The sequence below is a fragment of the Chlorocebus sabaeus genome, chromosome 1 (genome assembly GCF_047675955.1).
Source record: "Chlorocebus sabaeus isolate Y175 chromosome 1, mChlSab1.0.hap1, whole genome shotgun sequence".
NCBI classification, from domain to species: domain Eukaryota; kingdom Metazoa; phylum Chordata; class Mammalia; order Primates; family Cercopithecidae; genus Chlorocebus; species Chlorocebus sabaeus.
In genome coordinates this window covers 74650588-74673413 of record NC_132904.1, presented here as the reverse complement: position 1 = coordinate 74673413, position 22826 = coordinate 74650588, and the positions used below count along the sequence as shown (strand labels likewise).

At 44.3% G+C, this 22826-nt stretch overlaps 1 protein-coding gene, 1 long non-coding RNA gene and 1 other non-coding gene across 13 annotated transcripts in view; 2 read left to right on the top strand and 1 right to left on the bottom strand.

Moving 5' to 3' along the window:
* Nucleotides 1-8503: 8503 nt before the first annotated feature.
* On the bottom strand, nucleotides 8504-11158 carry LOC119626607 (uncharacterized). Its single transcript, XR_005242777.2, has 2 exons — nucleotides 10831-11158; nucleotides 8504-9341 (listed from the first exon to the last, which is right to left on the bottom strand). It is a non-coding gene; the product is annotated as an uncharacterized lncRNA (long non-coding RNA).
* Nucleotides 11159-11274: 116 nt separating this feature from the next.
* ALG8 (ALG8 alpha-1,3-glucosyltransferase) overlaps nucleotides 11275-22826 on the top strand; it is a 37540-nt gene continuing 25988 nt past the window's right edge. For 5 of the 11 annotated variants that reach the window (XM_008020276.3, XM_073019722.1, XM_038005429.2 and 2 more), the window contains exon 1: nucleotides 11276-11416. In XM_008020276.3, the coding sequence (XP_008018467.2) occupies nucleotides 11282-11416 (135 nt within the window). In that variant the 5' untranslated portion in view covers nucleotides 11276-11281. The other 6 variants (XM_038005428.2, XM_073019739.1, XM_008020274.3 and 3 more) reach the window with 6 other exon arrangements.
* LOC119626695 (U6 spliceosomal RNA) lies at nucleotides 17758-17860 on the top strand. Its single transcript, XR_005242837.1, has one exon. It is a non-coding gene; the product is annotated as a U6 spliceosomal RNA (small nuclear RNA).

Below are 22826 nucleotides of genomic sequence, written 5' to 3'. Positions count from 1 at the left end.
GGCCTGTAATCCTAGCACTTTGGGACACCAAGGGGGGCAGATCACTTGAGGTCAGGAGTTCCAGACCAGCCTGAGCAACACAGTGAAAACCTGTCTCTACTAAAAATACAAAAATTAGCCAGGTGTGAGGGCAGGAGCCTGTAATCCTAGCTACTTGGGAGACTGAGGCAGGAGAATCGCTTGGGCCCGGAAGTGAGCAGAGATCATGCCACTGTACTCCAGCCTGGGAGACAGAGCAAGACTCCATCTCAAAAAAAAAAAAAAAAGAAAGAAAAAGACAAAATAGGGCCGGGCGCGGTGGCTCACGCATGTAATCCCAGCACTTTGGGAGGCCGAGGCGGGCGGATCACGAGGTCAGGAGATCGAGACCATCCTGGCTAACACAGTGAAACCCCGTCTCTACTAAAAAATAGAAAAAACTAGCCGGGCGCGGTGGCGGGCGCCTGTAGTCCCAGCTACTTGGTAGGCTGAGGCAGGAGAATGGCCTGAACCCGGGAGGCGGAGCTTGCAGTGAGCCGAGATTGCGCCACTGCACTCTGTCTCAAAAAAAAAAAAAACAAAATAGGAGACTCCACAGCAAACACTTCCAAGTCATGGGCAAAGGTCTGGAGGCTAAATAGGAGAAGAGATCTTTTTCTTTTCCTTATTTAGTCTCTCCTCAGAACACAAATTGGGAGCTTGAAGAAAGAAATAGTGTAATGGTTACAGATGCAGATGCTGGCATCTGATGGGCTGGGTTGAATCCTGGCTGCATCACTCACCAGCAGTGAGTATCCGAGTGAGTTCCTTAACTCCCCAGTGCTTTATTTCCTCATAATGTTTACATAAATGAGATGACTTATGTATCACACTTCACCCAGTGTTTGGTATCTAGTAAGTGTATGCTATTAATAATAATTGAATCATTGTTACTATTCATATCCTAGTTCACATGGAGCTTGGCAACAATGAAATCTAAGGTTCTGTGAGTCATACCTGGTTTTTTTTGGTTTTTTTTGTTTTTTTTTTTTTTGCCATCCTTTAAGTTACCTCAGAACCCCTAAAAGCAAAGATTACTGAAATGTGTGTCCTGGCCCCACCCCAATAACAAAATATAGGAAAGAAGCTGTGGGACACCCTTTGGCACTCAAATTAAGATCTTAGTTTTCCAGCCTGGCCAACATGGTGAAACCCTGTCTCTATTAAAAATACAAAAATTTGGCCAGGTGCGGTGGCTCATGCCTGTAATCCCAGCACTTGAGGAGGCCGAGGTGGGCGGATCAGGAGGTCAGGAGATCCAGACCATCCTGGCTAACACGGTGAAATCCCGTCTCTACTAAAACTACAAAAAATTAGCTGGGCATGGTGGCAGGTGCCTGTAGTCCCAGCTACTTGGGAGGCTGAGGCAGGAGAATGGCGTGAACTCGGGAGGCGGAACTTGCAGTGAGCTGAAATCACGCCACTGCACTCCAGCCTGGGAGACAGCGAGACTCCATCTCAAAAAAAAAAAAAAAAAAAAAAAAATTAGCAGAGTGTGGTAGCGCGCACCTGTAGTCCCAGCTACTTGGGAGGCTGAGGCGGGAGAATCACCTGAACCTGGGAGGCAGAGGTTGAAGTAAGCCAAGATCACGCCACTGCACTCCAGCCCGGTTGACAGAGCGAGACTCTGTCTCAAGTAGGCACGGGGTAGGGGGAAGAATTATCTTAGTTGTGCCAGGTGTGGTGGCTCACACCTATAATCCCAGCACTTTGGGAGGCCGAGGCGGGCAGATCACTTGAGGTCAGGAGTTCAAGACCAGCCTGGCCAACAGGGTGAAACCTCGTCTCTACTAAAAACACAAAAAATTAGCTGGGTGTGGTGGTGCGCACCTGTAATCCAGCTACTCGGGAGGCTGAGGCAGGAGAATCACTTGAACCCACGAGGTGGAAAGTTACAGTGAGCAACGATCAAGCCACTGAAATCCAGCCTGGGCTACAGAGCGACATTCTGCCTCAAAAACAAAAAACAAAAAACAAAAAAAACAGAGATCTTAGATGTTGGCTAGGCACACTGGCTTACACTTGTAATCCCAGCACTCTGAGAGGCCAAAGAGGAAGGATTGCTTGAGGCTGGGAGTTCAAGACTAGCCTGCGCAACATGACAAGACCCATCTCTATAAAAAAAATTGAAAAATAAGCCAGGTGTGGTGGCACGTACTTGTGGTCCCAGCTACTTAGGAGACTGAGGTGGGAGGATGACCTGAGCCAGGAGTTTGAGGCTGCAGGGAGCTGTGATCACACCACTGCACATACATACATACATACATACTTACATTAGTGGTTGACACAGAGGCTTAGTGATGCCAATGAGCTAGGAACGAATGAAAACTGATCAGTCAGTCCTTGGAAATCCTGGCCTCTGAGGACTCATGGCAGATAGCTCCAGCTGAAGGCCTCAGTGAAAAAGCAGTTATGACCAAAGCCTTGCTAAGAATACTACACGGGGAGCCAAGATCACGCCACTGCACTCCAGCCTGGGCGACAGAGTGAGACCCTGTCTTAAAAAAAAAACAAATACTACATGAGGTTTCTACTTCCTTCAGAAAGCCTATAAACAGTTTCGGAAAATTTCAGACGCAATAAACCTGGTTAAGGAAGCGGGTGTCCATATGCACGCAAGCGAATGCAGGTACATGCATTCACACACACAAACACATAGACACACACTCCTGCGTGAGGGCCCGGCATAGGAAAAGACTGATGGGATTTCATTTGTAAATTGGATGGAGGGAGAATGAAAGAGCTTATTCAATGTGCAGTTTTACTAGGCATTAAAGGAGGGTGAGGAATGCAATGGTGTGGCTGAACAAGAATCATGAGCTAGAACAATTCCAGGTGGGCCCTCTGCTTTGAAAGCACTTCTTAACCAGGCAGGTGGGTTTTAATAATAAGCTACCCCAGGTCCCCAGCATGAAGGCCAGCCAGGTCCCCAGCATGAAGCATCAGGTGGCAAGCAGGTGGGGATTAGAATGAGGTGTGGTTGGCAGGACAAAAAGGAATAACAAGAAACCTCCTTCTTATTTTTCAGCTGAGGTACAGAGAGGAAAAGTGACCTGCGCATGGTTACATGCAACTGAGAGGCAGAACTGGGACTAGAATTAGGACTAGAACTTCAGTCAGCTTCTTTCTTTTGCAGAACAAAGATCCCTGGGAACCATCAGGTCAATTAATATCAACTGATTCTTTTTTTTTTTTTTTGAGACAAAGTTTCGCTCTTGTTGCCCAGGCTGGAGTGCAATGGCGTGATCTCAGCTCACTACAACCTCTGCCTCCCAGGTTCAAGTGATTCTCCTGCCTCAGCCTGCCAAGTAACTGGGATTACCGGCACCCGCCACCATGCCCGGTGTATTTTTTGTATTTTTAGTAGAGTCGGGGTTTCACCATGTTGGCCAGACTGGTCTCAAACTCCTGACCTCAGGTGATCCACCTGCCTCGGCCTCCCAAAGTGCTGGGATTATAGGTGTGAGCCACCATGCCTAGCTGATTCATTATTTTATTCAGTATTTTTAAATCAATCGTTCTCATTTATCACAAATTCATGTATTCAACAAATGTTACTGAAGGCCCACTATATCCCAAGCTCTGTGCAGGGATCTGGGACAACCAACTCAGACCAGACCTGATTCAGACCCATAGGTGAGGCATACTCTGTTATAGACTGAATGTTTGAGCCCCCTACCCCAATTGATATGTTGAAATCTTAACCTCCAATGTGATGGTATAGGGAGGTGGGGGCTTGTCGGAAGTAATTAGGTTATGAGGGTGGAGTCCTCAAGAGTAGAATTAGTGCCCTTATAAAAGAGAGCCCACCTGGCTGGGCACAGTGGCTCACACCTGTAATCTCAGCACTTTGGGAGGCTGAGGCAGGTGGATTGCTTGAGGTCAGGGGTTCAAGACCAGCCTGACCAACATGGTGAAACTCCATCTCTACTAAAAATACAAAAATTACCCAGGCATTGTGGCGGGCACCTGTAATCCCAGCTACTTGGGAGGCTAAAGCAGGAGAATCACTTGAACCCTGGAGGCAGAGGCTGCAGTGAGCTGAGATTGTGCCATTGCATTCCAGCCTGGGTGACACAGTGACTGTCTCAAAAATAAATAAGTAAATAAAAATGAAAGAGTCCAGAGAGCTCTCACTCTCTTTCCACCATGTGAGGATACAAGAAGTTGGCAGTCTGCAACCTGGAAGACAGCCCTCACCAGACCCTCTTCCTGGACCTGGATCTCGACTTCCAGCCTCCAGAACTGTGAGGAATAAATGTCTGTTTGTTGTTTACAAATCACCCAGTCTGTGGTACTTTGGTATAGCGGCCTGAACTAAGACATGCTTATAAACATACAAGATGACTGGAAAATTATTATCCTGTTGGTCTAAGAACTCCTCTTGGGAAAGGAATTGTCTTGTTTGGAATAACACCTTCATAAGGTCTTGGGTAGAAGGAGAGGCCAAGAACAGAAACTGCCCTGGAACTACTCTACATGAGAAAAGCTTTTGAAGAGGTTTGTTGCTTCAGAAAGTGAGGGAAGACCAGAGAAATGGGGAGACTGGAACTGCACCAGGAAAGGGCAACAGGGGGATACCACATGACCAAAGAGTCAAAGAGGACTGGGGAGGGCCAGCCTGATGCCTAGAGATTTAAAGGATTTGCTGGGTGTGCTGTGCTCTTCAGTAGTCTCTGTACTCATAAATACTGTGTATGAGCAGGTTTTGCCTGGAAAGCAGTGAAGGAGCTGAATCTCCCATCTGTGTTATAAGGTAAGAACACAGGCCACAACTGAGGAAGTAGGAAGTCCAGGAGAAAAGAGGTGATGTGAAAATATATGCCTCTGAGACTCTGCAGAAATACAAGGGAAAGCCTAGGCTTCCACAGGCTGTCAAATTGAGACTAAATGGTTGGGCAAAGTCAGTTTTATTTAGATTTGAAGAACCTTGGAGGGCTTAGCTATCACTGGGGTTACAATTGTAAATTCTGAAAAGAAACCCGCACAAAATGCTTTGGGAAAATTTCATAGATCATTTGAACTGGGTCATGCAGGATTTGTCATAGGATAGGAGGAGCGTGTCATACAATAAACGAAAAGGGCATTTGGAGCCGGGGGCGGTGGCTCAAGTGCTGTAATCCCAGCACTTTGGGAGGCCAAGGCGCATGCATTATGTGACAAGGAACGGAGGGCTTCTGTTGGCCTTGGAAGTGGATACTACAGCTCCAGTGGAGCCTTCAGTTGACTACAGCCCCTGATGTCATCTTGACTGCAACCTCAAGAGACACCCTGAGCCAGAACCACCCAGTTAAGCCACTCTAATTCCTGACCACAGAAACTCTGAAATAATAAATATTTCTAGGTTGCTAAGTTTTGTTATGCAGCAATAAATAGCTAGGATGGCATATAAATGCAATACTACTCATTTTTAATTTTAAACTTGGAACTGGACTGTTTCTATCTCTTTTTTCCTTTTTTGAGACAGGGTCTCACTCTCTTGCCAAGGCTGGAATGCAGTGGCACATGATCACAGCTCACTACAGCCTCTATCTCCCAGGCTTAAACAATCCCCCCACCTCAGCCTCCCCAGTAGCTGGAACTACAGGCATGCACCATCATGCCTGGCTAATTTTTAAATTTTATTTTTATTTTTAGTAGAGACAAGTTTTTGCTATGTTGGCCAGACTGGTGTCGTACTCCTGAGCTCAAGTGATCTTCCCACCTCAGTCTCCCAAAATGCTGGGATTACAGGCATGAGCCACCATACCTGGCCCATTTCTTTCTGAGTTTAATTACCCTCCAAGTGACGTTATAAACAATCACCCCAAAGTCTAAAAACATATAACCTATTCAACTAATCATAATCTTGAAGACCTATAAAACTGACATCGGCCCCTTTCTGCAGTTTCTCCCCATGTCTCAAATATACTCATTGCAGAAAAGGGCCAATGTCAGTTTTATAGGGGTCTTCAAGCTGAAAAATCTGAGCAGATTGTTGAAGTGTTACATAAACCATCTGACCTGGCCTCTTTTCTTTGTATGAAATCAGTCCATTCTACTCCAGTTCCTGGCCATTGCTGGTAACTGGAAAGCTTTCCTGATCACAAGTTTCTCTGAAAGGGAGAGTGACCAGATTTTTATGATCTCACAATCTGCTGCCGCTCTGTGGGTTCTGATTGCCTAGAGACTTGTTTTCATTCTTAATTCTTTTTTTTTTTTTTTTTTTTTGAGATGGAGTTTTGCTTTCACCCAGGCTGGAGTCCAGTGGCACGATCTTGGCTCACTGCAAGTTCTGCCTTCCGGTTTCAAGCAATTCTCCTGTCTCAGCCTCCCAAGTAGCTGGGATTACAGGTGCCCGCCACCACGTCTGGCTAATTTTTGTATTTTTAGTAGAGAGGGGGTTTTGCCATGTTGGCCAGGCTGGTCTCGAACTCTTGACCTTGTGATCCACCCGCCTCAGCCTCCCAAAGTGCTAGGATTACAGGTGTGAGCTACTGCATGCAGCCAATTCTTTTATTCTTTAAAGCTGAACCAAAGAGGCATGGTGGCACATGACATGCCTGTAGTCCCAGCTACTGGGGATAAGCAGAGACTCAAGTAGGAGAAACTGGGTTGGAATCCTGTTTTAGACATTCATGCCATTCAACAAATATAGAGCATATCTGTTGTGTCAGCTGCTATGTGGGTTGCTGCTACTACAATAATTAATAAAACAGAAAAGGTCCCTGTCCTCATGGAGTGACTAACTAGTAAGATAATTAGATAATCACACACATAGTATAAAATTGCATCCAGCTGACAGGTGCCCAGGGTAGGATAAGGGAAGGTTGGGGAAGGTTGTCTTGGGGAAGCAGTGCTTGCTATAAGAGCTAAAGGATGAAGAGCTAACTAGCCTAAAGGGAGAAGGAAGAACATGACAGAGGGAAGGTCATGTATAAAGGGCAGTGACAGGAGGGAACATGGCATGTACCAAAGGCTGAAAGCATGTCATTGTGCCTAGAGTGGCAAAGGTGGGTGAAGAGGAATGCATGAATGTGAGAGACAACTAGGAGGTTAAATAGACAGGAACTGGCAAGAGCAGTGAGAAATGCTTTTGCTGGAAGAAGAGGCAACCTGACCAACTGTGGCTTAAACACCTAAGGGTGGTGTGGGCATGTGTGAACCTAACCCAATAGTACCTTAGTTTTTTTTTTGGACAAAGATAGAAATTGACCCTTCTGGTCTTAAAGCTGGAAAGTCATATTTATCTGAGTTCCTTCCTCAGGAAATGACCTTCAGGTCTCTCAAAAAAAAGTATCAAAGAACTGAAACTCACCAGATCACAGCATCCAGACAATGAGATGCCAGGCCCCTCATTCATCATGATTGCTTCCTTATTCCTCCCTAGTTCCTTTTTTTTTTAAAATACATTATTACATTTCCTCGCTGCTATATAAACCTAGTTTTAGTCAGTCAGGGACCCAAGTTTGAGATTTATCTCCCATCTGTTTCTCTGCAGCACCTGATTAAAGCCTTATTCCTTGGCAATAATCATCTCAGTGATTGGCTTTCTGTGAGGCAAGCAACAGGAACTAGATCGGAACCCCTGGTGTTTTGGTAACACGTGTGTGTGTGTGTTCTCACATAGTAAGTCTGGAGGTAGAGAGATTTGTTTATTAGCTCAATGATGTCAGGGTCAGCATGAGGCAGTTTTTCCTTACAGCTGAGTCTAGCTTTATGCCTCATGTTCAAGTCTAAAGCAGAAAGAATGAGAAAAGGGGTACAATTCATGACAACTGTCTGTACCATTTTTTGTTAGAACTCAGAAAATTCACTAGAAATGAAGTTAGGGAAAAAAACCTCAGAAAAATAAGATTCCTGTTTATTGTTGGATAATATTGTTTCACACATATATCAAACAGGTTGAAAAAATAAGATTTGTTGTTTTTGCATTTATTTATTTTTGAGACAGAGTCTTACTCTGTCACCCAGGCTGCAGTGCAATGATCTCTGCTCACTGCAACCTCCGCCTCCTGAGTTCAAGCAATTCTCATGCCTCAGCCTCCCATGTAGCTGGGATTACAGGCACCCGCCACCAGGCCTGGCTAATTTTTGTATTTTCAGTAGAAATGGGTTTTCACCATGTTGGCTAGGCTGGTCTCAAACCCCTGACCTCAGGTGATCCACCTGCCTAGGCCTACCAAAATGCTGGGATCACAGCATGAGCCACCATGCTTGGCCTGTTTTTGCTTTTTTTGAGACAGTCTCACTCTGTCGCCCAGGCTGGAGTGCAGTGGTGTGATCTCAGCTCACTGCAACCTCTGCCTCCCATGTTCCAGCAATTCTCCTGCCTCAGCCTCCTGAGTAGCTGGGACTACAGGCACACACCACCAAGCCTGGCTAATTTTTGTATATTTAGTAGAGTAGGGTTTCACCATGTTGGCCAGGCTGGTCTTGAACTCCTGACCTCAGGTGATGCACCCGCCTGAGCCTCTCAAAGTGCTGGGCTTACAGCCATGAACCACCTCACCCGATCTATTTTTGCTTTTTTTTTTTTATGCGTTTGTTTGTTTTTCTTCCTCCTTTGAGATTCTAATGAACATGATCACACTACAAGTAAAGTCAGAAGTTGGGTGAAGAACACTCTGAAAGCTGTTTTGGTCATCCAAGATTGTTAAAAATGCCTGACCTCTAAAAATATGTACAAAAATATAAAGTAGAAACAAAAAATATAGACCAATTTTTCTTTTAAAAAATGCTTTTGGCTGGGTGTGGTGGCTCACGCCTGTAATCCTAGCACTTTGGGAAGGCCAAGGCAGGTGGATCACGAGGTCAGGAGTTCAAGACCAGCCTGGCCAACATGGTGAAACTCCATCTCTCCTAAAAATACAAAAATTAGCCGAGTGTGGTGGCATGCGCCTGTAACCCCAGCTACTTGGGAGGCTGAGGCAGAGAATTGCTTAAACCCAGGAGGCAGAGGCTGCAGAGAGCCGAGATTATGCCACTACACTCCAGGCAATAGAGTGAGACTCCATCTCCAAGAAAAAAAAAAAATGCTTTGAAGAAAAAATGCAGGGCCTTGGAAGTTTTGGTTCTTTTTTCCTCTCCTGTTGCAGATTCACATTACAGTTTTGGATGGGTGGTAGAAAGTGCATGTCACCTTCGGTGGCACTGTCTGCAGTGGGTGGGCCTCTCTACTGGTAGATGACCACCTTTACATACTGAGACAGCAAGTATGAGTAGCCTTCTTTTACCTTCTTTTAACTTTTCCTTTTTTGATGTCTGGTCATCCTCATTGGTATTCTGCTTCTCGGTGTCAAGATCATCTTCATCATCATCTTCAGCTGCCCATTTGACCGTAGCTATTACAGGAAAGTAATCGATTGTAAGGATGGAAGGAGGTTGGAGTGATGTGAGGAAGGGGCCAAGGAATACAGGCAACTTCTAAAAGCTGAAAAAGGCAAGAAAAACCATCTCCCTGCAGAGCCTCTGGAAGCAGCCAATCCAAATGACACCTTGACTTTAGCCCAGTGAGACTGATTTTAAATTTCTGGTTTACAGAACTGTAAGAGAATAAATTTGTGTTGTTTTAAGCTACTAAGTTTATGGTAATTTGTTACAGCAGAAATAGAAAATTAATGCAAAGTGCCTTTAAAACATCTAAGTAGCTGGGCATGGTGGCACACAACTGTAATCCCAATACTTTGGGAGGCTAAGGCAGGAATATCACTTGAGCCCAGGAGTTTGAGACCAGCAAGGACAACATAGGGAGATCCCATCTCTACATACGCGCGCACACACACACACACACACGTTGCCACATCCCTGTGGTCCCAGTTACTCAAGAGGCTGAGGTGCGGAGGACTGCTTGAACCCAGGAGGTCAAGGTGGCAGTGATCTGTGTTTGCACTATTGCCCTCCAACTTGGGCCACAGAATGAGACCCTGTCTCTCAAAAACAAAACGAAAACATCTACGTGAGGTCAGGTAGTCAACTGGAGATCAGGGTCTGGAAGTGAGAGGAGTCAGCGCTGAGCTATAAATCTGTGCATCATATTCACATGGGTGGCGGTTGAAGCTGTGGGAGGGCATAAACTCATATTAGGGAGGTGACACTGTCACCGACTTGCTATGCATCTTTCAGCAAGATAATTAACTGATCTGACACATTATTGAGCATTTATTTTGTCCTGGAATCATATCAAGCAATTTACATGCATCCTTATTTAATCCTCACAACCACTTTATGAGGCTGAAACTTTTTCTGAGACGGAGTTTCGCTCTGGTCTCCCAGGCTGGAGTGCAATGGCGCGATCTCAGCTCACTGCGACCTCCGCCTCCCAGGTTCAAGCGATTCTCTAGCTTCAGCCTCCCGAGTAAGTGGAATTACAGGCGCCCGCCACCATGCTCGACTAATTTTTTAAAAAATTTTTAATTAAATGTTGGCCAGGCTGATCTCAAACTCCTGAACTCAGGTGATTCGCCCGCCTCGGCCTCCCAGTGTTGGGATTACAGGCGTGAGCACAGCGTCCGGCCAGAAACCATTTTTATCTCTTATTTTCAAAAAAAATAATAATAAAAGAAAAAAAGAAACTCAGGTTTAGAGAATTTGTCCAAGATCACACAGTAAAATAATGAGACAAGTCTAATTCCATTGCATGTGCCTCAGTCTTTTCGCAATCTGCGACTTTATTGGGCCTACTGAATCAGAATCTGAATTTTAACATGAACCGTAGGTTATCTGTACATTAAGCGTTAGGACTAGCCTCTACCCTGCTTCCAGAATGGGTTCCGCTCAAGGAGGAGCTGAGCCAAGAGCCTCGCTCAGAGTTCTAAAAACAATGTTTCTCACCTCTGTATCTTTGCACATGTGCCATACTCTAGCTGGATTTAATACTCCGGTGCAGGCATCCAGGTTGGGAGCCCCCGCAGTTCTCTCATGGTACTTTTATCTACTGTAACTCTAGGGCAACAATCCTGACTTCTCCACTAGTGCATGCACGTCTCTAGCGTTGTTTTTTTTTTTTTCTCACCTAAGTATCCCCAATACTACACAGTGATGACTCAGAGCAAACGACCACTCTTTCTATGCAAGTATGAACTAGCCGATAAAACTTAAAAGTGGCTACAAAGGCCAGCGCAGAAGCCCTTTCTGCCCGGGGGGAAACGCGGCTGTAATGAAAAAGTGGCCTGGAGGTTTCAATAGCTGACTGCAGTGCTCTCACTGGCTGCGCGGCTCGCCGCATGCGCGCAGCTCGCGGGCTCCGCTTCAGTGGGCCTTCTCCGCATGCGCGGGATCCCGGATGTGGATCAAGTTGGTAGGAAGCGTGCGCTGCCGCAGCAATGGCGGCTTTCACAATTGCCGCGGGGACTGGCAATTGGTTTTCGGCTTTGGCGCTCGGGGTGACCCTCCTCAAATGCCTTCTCATCCCCACCTAGTAAGGGACTCCCACGGCCAGGGGCTGGGCGGGGAGGCCCCGCGGTCGGTCAGGGTGGGAGAGAGAGGTGTGGATATCCCTTGGTATAAAGAGAAGGAACTTCAGGTCGTGTTTGTCGCTACCCTGCCTCTTTGCTAAGCTTTCCGTTTCGTCGTTTGTTACTTGACTTAGCCTCAGCTGGCTAGGTTCAGACCTGGCGCTGTCGGATTTGGAACAAGTCACTTTAATGTTTCTGAACCTCAGGGTCCTTATCCTTAATATACATTTAAGAACTTTTCGAACAGCCATTCAGCCAGTATTAACAGGTGCCTGAGGTGCCAGGTACCCTTCTAACTCCCGAGAGGTGGGGTGGTGAGCAAGACATTACTGGTCCTTGCTCTCGAAGTTGGTGGGTGGAACTAGACAAACAGGAACGTTTCAGATTGTGATAAAGGAAATAGAGGGTTACTAAGTGGCTGGGCGCTACTCCTTTAGAAGGTGATGTTTGAGTTGAAATTCAAAAAATGAAAAAAGAATAAGTGATGTGGAAAGCAGTTCAGGCATAGTAAAGAGTAAGTTCAATGGCCCTGTGGCAGCAAAGAAGTCAGAGCATTCTAGGAACACAAAGTGCCTCTTGTGGCTGCAGAGCATTGAAGAAGAGGAGTGGCACAGGATGGGGTGCACAGGGGACAGATAACACAGGGTTTTGAAGACCACAGTTAGACTGCTGTGTAAAAAATGGATGTAGGGCCAAGACTGAAAGCGTGGAAACGAAGAAGCAACCATCAAATGGTGGTGTGTATACAGTAGGTACTCAATATTTATTAATATTAGCTTCCACCCTGCCTTCATCCTTCCTCTTTTTTCTTTTTCTCCCTCATCCCTTTTCTCCTTTCCCTCCCACTTCCTAGTTTAGGGTTTGTTTTATTGGTATCCTTTGATTCAGGCTCTTGGCGATTTCTTGTTGAGTATGGGAGAGTCATATGTATAGAATGTAAGTCTATACTGATGTGTATATGTAATCATATAAGTGGAATGTGTATGTAGATTCAGTAAAATGATCAACTGTAGGTCTGTGCATTAAGAAGATATTTCTTGCTTTAGTTGCCTCGGGCTACAAATGTATCCTCAGAGTTGTTTTTTTTTTGTTTGTTTCTTTGTTATTATTTTGTTTTTGAGACAGGCTTGCCCCACCTTGTCACCCAGGCTGGAGTGCAGTGGCACGATCTCAGCTTACTGCAACCTCTGCCTCCCGGGTTCAAATGATTCTCCTGCCTCAGCCTCCTGAGTACCTGGGATTACAGGCGTACACCACCGCGCCAGGCTAATTTTTGTATTTTTAGTGGAGACGGGGTTTCACCATGATGGCTGGGAGCTGGTCTCAAACTCCTAACCTCAAGTGGTCCACCTGCCTCGGCCTCCCATAATGTTGGGATTACAGGCGTGAGCCACCATGCCTGGCCAGGGTTGTTATTTTGAATACTGCTCTTGGTCCAGGTTAAGAATGTATATAGCACTCACTTTGGCAGCACATGTACAGGAATACCTCATTTTTTGCACTTTGCTTTATTGCACTTCACAGATACTGCATTATCTTTTTTTTTTTTACAAATTGAAGGCTGTGGTAACTCTCCATTGAGCAACTCTATCAACGCCATTTTTCTAACATCATGTGCTCATTTTGTGTCTGTGTTACATTTTGGTAAATCTTGAAATATTTCACACTTTTTCATTACTATTATATTTGTTACGATGATCTGTAATCAGTGATCTTTGATATTACTATTCTGATTGCTTTGGGGCAACACTATGGTGAATTTAATAAATGCTGTGTGTTCCGACTGCTCTACCAACCAGCTGTTCCACCATCTCTCTCCCTGTCCTCAGGCTTCCCTATTGACTGAGATATAATAATAAAGTTAGGCCAATTAATAGCCCTACAGAGGCCCCTAAGTTTTCAAGTGAGAGGAAGAGTCACGTATCTGTGACTTTAAATCAAAAGCTCGAAATGATTGAGCTTGATGAGGAAGGCATCCTGAAAGCCAAGACAGGCTGCAAGGTAGGCCCATTGTGCCAAACAGCCAAGTTGTGAGTGCAGGGGAAAAGTTCTTGAAGGAAACTAAAAGTGCTACTCCAGTGAATACACAAGTGATAAGAAAGTGAAACAACTTTGATGATATGGAGAACATTTTAGTGGTCTGGATAGATCAAACCAGCCATAACATTCCCTTAACCAAAACCTTATCCACATCAAGGCCCTAACGCTTCAATTCTTTGAAGCCTAAGAGAAGTGAGGAAGTTGCAGAAGAAAATTTGGAAGCTAGCAGAGGTGGGTTCATGAGGTTTAAGAGAAGAAGCCATCAACTGGGCACGGTGGCTCGTGCCTGTAATCCTAGCACTTTGGGAGGCCAAGATGGGTGGATCACCAGAGGACCAACATGGAGAAATCCCGTCTCTACTAAAAATACAAAATTAGCCGGGCATGGTGGAGCATGCCTGTAATCCCAGCTACTTGGGAGGCTGAGGCAGGAGAATCACTTGAACCTGGAGGTTGCAGTGAGCTGAGATCACGCTATTGCACTCCAGCCTGGACAACAAGAGCGAAACTCCATCTCAAAAAAAAAAAAAAAAAAAAGAAAGAAAGAAAGAAAAGAAGCCATCTCCATAATAAAGTACAAGGTGAAGCAGCAAGTGTTGATGTAGAAGCTGCAGTAAGTTTTCTAGATCTAGCTAAGATCACTGATTAAGGTGGCTACACTAAACAATAGATTTTCAAGGTAGAAGAAACAGACTTACATTGGAAGATGCCATCTAGGACATCTAGTTGAAACCAGTTCTCATTTACTGTTCTGAAAATCCGATGGCCCTTAAGACTTATGCTAAATCTACTCTGCCTATGCTCTATAAATGGAACAACAAAGCCCTGGATGGCAGCACATCTATTTACAGCATGATTTACTGAATAAGCCCACTGTTGAGACCTACTGCTCAGAAACCAATTTTTTTTTTTTTTTTCTAGAGATAAGGTGTTGCTCTTATCTCCCAGGGTGAAGTACAGTGGCACCATCATGGCTCACTGCAGCCTTAATCTCCTGCGCTTGAGCAATCTTCTTCCCTCAGCCTCCCGAATAGCTGGGACGAAGACAGATGCCACCATGCCCAGCTAATTTTTTTTCTCTCTCTATTATCTGTCTGTCATCTATCTATCTATGTGTATGTGTTTTGGTTTGGTTTGTTTGTTGTTGTTGTTTTTTTTCTTTTTGGTAGAGACAAGGTGTCACTGTGTTGCCGGGCTGATCTCGAATTCCTGGGCTCAAGTGAGCCCTTCCAAAGTGCTGGGATTACAGACCTGAGCCACCTCATTGGTCAATATTTTTCCTTTTTCTTTTCTTTTTTGAGGCAGGATTTCACTTTGTCAGGCTGGAGTGCACTGGTGTGATCTCAGCTCACTGCTGCCTCTACCTCCTGGGCTCAAACAATCCTCCCATCTCAGCTTCCCAAGTAATTTGAACTACATGTGAACACCACTATGCCCAGCTAACTTTTTGTATTTTTTGCAGAGATAGGGCTTCACCAGGTTGCCCAGGCTGGTCTCAAATTCCTGACTTCAAGTGATCCACCTGTCTTGGCCTCCCAAAGTGCTAGGATTACAGACATGAGCCACCACACCCAGCCATTCTTTTTCTTTTTCTTTTTCTTTTTTTCTTATTTATTTATTTTTGAGATGGAGTTTCGCTCTGTCTCCCACACTGGAGTGTAGTGGCACAATCTCAGCTCACTGCAACCTCAGCTTCCCGGGTTCAAGCAATTCTCCTGCCTCAGCCACCCAAGTAGCTGGGGTTACAGGTGCACACCATCATGCCCTGCTAATTTTTATATTTTTAGTAGAGATGGGGTTTTGCCATGTTGACCAGGCTGGTCTTGAACTCCTGGCCTCAAGTGATCTGCTCTCTTTGACCTCCCAGAGTGCTGGGATTACAGGCATGAGCACCGTGCCTGGCCTTTTTTTTTTTAATTTATTTTTGGAGAGATGGGGTCACTGCGTTGCCCAGGCCAGCCTGGAATTCCTAGGCTTAAGCAATCCTCCTACCTTTGCTTCCCAAAGTTCTGGGATTACAGACATGAGCCACTGTGCCCAGCCTTAATGTTGTTTTCATGCCTGCTGATGTAATATCTATTCTGCAGCCAGTTGACTAGTTGCTTTTTTTTTTTTTTGAAACAGGGTCTCACTCTGCCACTCAGGCTGCAACCTGATCTCAGCTCACTGCAACCTCCACCTTTCGGGCTCAAGCAATCGTCCTACCTCAACCTACCAAGTAGCTGGGACTTAAGGTGTGTGCTACCATACCCTGCTAATTTTTGTATTTTTAGTAGAGATGGGTTTTCACAGTGTTTCCCAGGCTGTTCTTGAACTCCTGTGCTCAAGCGATCTGCCTGCCATGGCCCCCCAAAGTACTGGGATTATAGACATGAGCCACCATGCCCAATCAGTGTTGACTTTTAAGTCTTGTTATTTAAGAAATACATTTCATGGCCGGGTGTGGTGACTCAAGCCTGTAATCCCAGCACTTTGGGAGGCCGAGACGGGTAGATCACGAGGTCAGGAGATCGAGACCATCCTGGCTAACCCGGTGAAACCCCGTCTCTACTAAAAAATACAAAAAACTAGCCGGGCGAGGTGGCGGATGCCTGTAGTCCCAGCTACTCGGTAGGCTGAGGCAGGAGAATGGCGTGAACCCGGGGAGGCGGAGCTTGCAGTGAGCTGAGATCTGGCCACTGTACTCCAGCCTGGGCGACAGAGCGAGACTCCGTCTCAAAAAAAAAAAAAAAAAAAAAGAAATACATTTCATAAGGCTATATCTGCCATAGATAGTGATTCCTCTGATGGATCTGGGCAAAGTAAATTGAAATCTGGAAAGGATACACCATTCTAGATGCCATTAAGAACATTCATGATTCATGGGAGGAGGTCAAGATATCAACATTAACAAGAGTTTGGAAGAATTAGATTCCAACTCCAGTGGATGACTTTGAGGGGTTCACGACTTCAGTGGAAGCAGTAACTGCAAATGTCATGGAAATAGCAAGAGAACTAGAAGTGGAGCCTGAGCATGTGATTGAATAGCTGCATGATATCTCATGATAAAACTTGAGTGGATGAGGAGTTGCTTCTCATGAATGAGCAGAGAAAGTGGTTTCTTTTGAGATGCACTGTGCTAATGAAGATGCTGTGAATATTGTTGAAATGACAACAAAGGATTTAGAATATTATATAAACTTAATAATCAGTGGCAGGGTTTGAGAAGAAGGATTGACTCCAATTTTGAAAGTTTTACCATGGGTTAAATGCTATCAAACAGCATTGCATACTAGAGGAATCTTTTGTGAAAGGAAGAGCCCATCAATGTGGCAAGCTTCACTGTTGTTTTAAGAAATTGCCCCAGTCTTGCCAGGGTCATGCCTGTAATCCCAGCATTTGGGGAGACCGAGGCGGGCAGGTCACCTGAGGTCGGGAGTTCAAGACCAGCCTGGCCAACATGGTGAAATCCCATCTCTACTAAATATACAAAAATTAGCCAGGTGTGGTGGTAGGCACCTTTAATCCCAGCCACTCAGGAGACTGAGGCAGGAGAATCACTTGAACCCAGGAGGCAGAGGTTACAGTGAGCTGAGATCATGCCATTGCACTCCAGCCTGGGTGACAAGAGTGAGACTCCGTCTCAAAAAAAAAAAAAAAAAAAAAACTGTTTGCCACAGTCACCCCAGTCTTCAGCACCCATAACCCTGATCAATCAACAGCCATCAACATTGAGGCAAAACTCTCCACCAGCAAAAAGATTAGGACTTGCCGAAGGTGCAGATGATCATTAGCTTTGTTTTAGCAATAAAGTATTTTAAAATGAAGGTGTACACTGTCTTTTTAGACATAATAATATTGCACACTTTATAGTATAGTGTAAACATAACCTTTTTTTTTTTTTTTTTGAGACGGAGTCTTGCTCTCACCCAGGCTGGAGTGCAGTGGCATGATCTCAGCTCACTGCAAGCTCCGCCTCCCAGGTTCATGCCATTCTCCTGCCTCAGCCTCCCGAGTAGCTAGGACTACAGGCGCCCACCACCACACCCGGCTAATTTTTTTTGTATTTTTAGTAGAGATGGGATTTCACTGTGTTAGCCAGGATAGTCTCGATCTCCTGACCTCGTGATCCACCTCCCTCGGCCTCCCAAAGTGCTGGGATTACAGGCGTGAGCCACCGTGCTGACCAGTGTAAACATAACTTTCACATGCTGTGGGAAATCAAAAAATTCATGTGACTCACTTTATTGCAATATTCACTTCATTATGGTGATCTAAACCTACAACATCTCTAAGGTATGCCTGCACTAAAATTGAATGATACGGGAAGCTTAGCATGGTCCACGTACAAGGATAGCATGCAAATTTATGAAACACTTAATATATTTAAAAAAGAATGTTTTTAATTGTAGTTAATGCTCTGCTTCTCAAATCGGAAACTGCTGGGATGTGAGAGGGAAGCTATAGGGTAAATGTAGATATGTTCAACAAAACATTTGCTAACTGCTTTATTATGTACCAGGTATTGTTGCTAGGCTAGAAGGGAGGACAAAATAGATATGATCCCTGGCCCTGTGAAGTGTGTAGTTTAGTAAGTATAACAGAACCAGAAACAAATCAATGCAAATATATAGTTACATAACCACAATTTGGATTAAGTATTACAAAGAAGAGGCTGGGCGTGGTGACTCATGCCTGTAATCCCAGCACTTTAGGAGGCCGAGGCGGGCGGATCATGAGGTCAGGAGATCGAGACCATCCTGGCTAACACGGTGAAACCCCATCTCTACTAAAAATACAAAAAATTAGCCAAGTGTGGTGGTGGACGTGTGTAGTCCCAGCTACTTGGGAGGCTGAGACAGGAGAATGGTGTGAACCTGGGAGGTGGAGCTTGCAGTGAGCCAAGATGGTGCCACTGCACTCCATCCAGCCTGGGTGACAGCGCAAGACTCCGTCAAAAAAAAAAAAAAGAAGAAAAGAAGAAGGACAACAGGATCCTGTTGGGACCAAGAAGGAAGACATACTCTCGATTAGGTGTCAGAGAATGTCTCTGAGGAACTGACTTAATTGGAGGCCTAAAGTATGAATGAGAGGGCCATCCATGCAGAGTGTGTGGTGTGTGCACGTGTGTAGAACTTACCTGAAAGAGCACACTGTATAAATATGTGGTGTGAAAGTATTGGCCTATTCGGGCAACTGTGATAAGGCCAGTGTAGTTGGCATGGAATAAGCAACAGAGACAGAAACATGCACAGTGAAATTGGAAAGATAGGCACCAAATCATGCCGGATCTTATAAAGCCAGGTTGAAAAATTTAGATTTTGATTGTGTAAACTCAGTGGAAATGATTTGCATTTATAAAATATTTTTTGGCTGCCATATAAATGATTGGAGGAGGCAGGAGAGTCACGAAGGCTAGGTGCCCTTTGAGAAAGTCTACATGAGAGAAGATGCTGACTTGAATTGGAGTGGTGGCATTAGAGATAGAAATGAACAAATTAAAGATTTATTTTGCCTTGAGGTTAGGAAGGATTTGCAGAGAAAATAACAACTAACTTTGGAAGTATTTGGTGGTTTAAGAGCCATAGCTAGGGAGTCAGACTGCCCTGGTTAGAATCTGGCTCTGCTACATACTGGCCGCATGACAGGGCAAGCTGCTTCTCTAAGCCACTGGTGAAATGGTAAGAGTTAAAGAACCTACCTCAAATGGAGTGTTGCAGGCAGAGGGAAAAGGTGAATATAGAGTAAGACAAAAACAAGTGAGAGGATAGTGAGAAATGGTCTGAAAAGGTGAATAAGCGAGATCCAAAAAGATCTTTTAGGCTATGTTAAGTACTTTAGATTTTATCTGGAGGGCAGAGGTCAATTAAAAGGGAAATATGACATTCGCGATTTAGAAATACTATTTTGACTGCAGTGTGAAAGCTAGATTAATGAAGGGCCTGAGTGAAGATGGGGAGTTCAATTTAAGGAGCTATCATAGGACAAGTAAGAGATGGTAGGTTTTTATTTGTTTTAATTTTTAAAGACAGGGCTGGGTGCAGTGGCTCACACCTGTAATCCCAGCACTGCCAAGGCAGGCAGATTGCTTGAGCTCAGGAGTTTGAGACCAGCGTGGGCAAAATAGTGAAACCCCGTCTCTACAAAAAAAATACAAACAATTAGCTGGAGATGGTGGTCAAAAATTTTAGAGACAGAGTCTAACTCTGTTGCTCAGGCTAGAGTACAGTGGCACGATCATAGCTCACTGCAGCCACAAATTCCTGGACTCAAGTCATCCTCTGGCTTCAGCCTCCTGAGTAGCAGGGACTACAGGTGCACACCACCATACCAGCTAATCATTAAGTTTTTTATAGAGATGGGGATCTCATTATGTTGCCCAGGCTGGTCTTGAACTTCCAACCTCAAGCTATCCTCCCACCATGGCCTCCCAAAATACTGGGATTATAGGCATGAACCACTGTGCTCAGCTGATGGTAGATTTTTTTAATGCAATTAAAAAAATAGTTGTTTGCTATTTATCATTATGTCTCTAGTCTTTAGTTTTGCTTTTTTTTTTCAAGTGTCATTTCAGCAATTAAGATTACTTTTACAGATGAATGCAGTGGCTCACACCTGTAATTCCAACAAAAGTGAAGCTCCAACAGTTTTGAATAGGAAACAACAAAATAACTAAAGTAACCAAAAAAGAGACTGAAAAAAATCTATATAGTACAACTATATAGGAAAAGAAAGTGTTCCCAAACTCACTCAGATTTTGTAAGTGCTACTCCAAAGAGAGTAAAAATGACATATCTATAAAACAAGAACAGATGCTATGGAACAGGAATTAGCAGAGAAACTGTAGTTAATAGAAAATGTTATTGCCAAAATTAAGGACAAATTGAGTAAATCTTTCAAAAATATGAGAGAAAAGATAAAAATTATAAGTTCAATCTAGGGTATCTAGCATCCATCTAAAGTTTCAGAAAAAAAATACAGGGGAGGAGATGAGCAAATAATAAATTTCCCAGAGCTAAAGGCACTACATACTCAGCATAATTAATGAAAAAAGACCCTCACGAAGACATTAATCACTAGACATTTCATACTGCTATGGATGAAAAGGAGAAACAGGAAACTTCCAGAGATGAAGGGAAAACCATAAAGGAAAGAGACTTAACCAACATCAGCATTTTATACTAAAAACCAATGGAATAAGCTTCCAAAGATCAGTGGAAGCAAATTTCAACCTAGAATTCCATACAAAATCCAGTATAAAATATCAGAAGTGCAAATCATAAATGTACAGCTCACTGAATTTTTGCAAAGTGAATACATCTGTAAATAGCATACAGATCAATAAGCAGAATATTATCCCTCATGTGTCTTTCTAGCCACTCCCTGCAACCCCACCCTGCCAAGAGTATTGATATTCTCACCTTTTTTTCTTTTTGAGACCAGGCCTTGCTCTGTCTCCCATGGCTCCAAACTTGGCTCACTGTAGCCTCAGCCTCTTGGGCTCGAGCAGTCCTCCCACCTCAGCCTCTTGAGTAGCTGGGACTACAGGGGTGTGCTGCCTTGCCTAGCTAATTTTTAAATTTTTTGTAGATATGGGGTCTCACTATGTTACCAGGCTGGTCTCGAACTCCTGAGCTCAAGTGATCCACCCGCTTTGGCCTCCCAAAGTGTTGGGATTACAGGCGTGAGCCATTATGCCTGGCCTCTGATGTTGACTTTTAACTGCATAGGTTAAATTTTGCCTGTTTTTGAATTTTTGTTTGGGTTTTTTTGTTTGTTTTTGAATTTTATACAAATGTAATCATACATCCTGTTCTCTTGGGTCTGGCTTTCACTCAACATTAAGTTTGTGCATTGTTGTGTAATTATAGTTTTTTCATTCTTATCACTAGATATCACTGGTTCTCCAACTTTTTAGTCAGAATCACTTCTTAGAAATAATTGAGGGTCACAAAGAGCTATATGTTTATGTGGGCTGTATAATAGATAATTACCATTTTACAAATTAAAACAAATTGTTCAAGCACAATTTCTGCATATACAAGCAGAAATGTCACTGGCCATCAGAGTGATGACATCATATTATGTAGCCTCTAGAACATCACTGTATACTTGTGAGAGAATGAGTGAAAGTAGAACAAATTACATCTGAATATTATTATGAAAATAGTACATATTTCAAACTCCCTGAAAGGGTCTCCCTGCGAATTCCTGAATCACACTTTGAGAACTGCTGCCCTACAGTATTCCATTGTGTGAAAACACCACAATTTATTTAGCCATTCTGCTGTTTGTGGACATTTGAATTATCTCCACTTTTTGCCTGTTGCAAATAGTTTTACTTTGAACATTCCTTTTTTTTCTTTTCTTTTTTTTGAGACACAATCTCGCTCTGTCACCCAGGCTGGAGTACAGTGGCGCAATCTAAGCTCACTGCAAGCTCCCCTCCCGGCTTCACGCCATTCTCCTGCCTCAGCCTCCCAAGTAGCTGGACTACACGCGCCCGCCACCAGGCCCGGGTAATTTTTGTATTTTTAGTAGAGACAGGGTTTCACCGTGTTAGCCAGGATGGTCTCGATCTCCTGACCTCATGATCCGCCTGCCTCGACCTGCCAAAGTGCTAGGATTATAGGCATGAGCCACTGCGCCCGGCCCCATTTTGCACATTCTTATAATATGTGTCTTTTAATGAACATACTATGCATTTCTGTTGGGTATACACACTTAGACTTGGGATTGATGGGTCATCAGTTCAGTTTTGAGTGGAGATTTTGAAAAATCTGTAGGAAATGCAAGTGAGATTGTTAACAGGAAATCGGAGGTGTCTGTCTCTACAACTTAGGAAAGAAGCCAATGTTGCATATTGAAATTTGGGAGTAGGCCAGGCGTGGTGGCTCCTGCCTGTAATCCCAGCACTTTGGGAGGCCGAGGCTGGCTGATCACGAGGTCAGGAGATCGAGATCGCCAACATGGTGAAACCCCATCTCTACTAAAATACAAAAAAAAAAAATTAGCCAGGCGTGGTGCACTGTGCCTGTAGTCCCAGCTACTCGGGAGGCTGAGGCAGGGGAGTCGCTTGAACCCGGGAGATGGAGGTTGCAGTGAGCTAAGATCACGCTACTCAGATCAAGATACTGCAGCCTGGCGACAGAGTGAGACTTGGTCTCAAAAAAAAAAAAGAATTTGGGAGTCATCATTATACAATTGACAATGGAACCAGAAAGTTTGCATAAGATTGTCCAGAGCAGAATAAGTTGCGTAAAAAGGGGACCAAGAACTGAACCTAGGGGAATATCAGCATGTCCCTGGTGAATATAGGAAGGGAAAACCATGATTGAGACAGAAGGGGTTGGC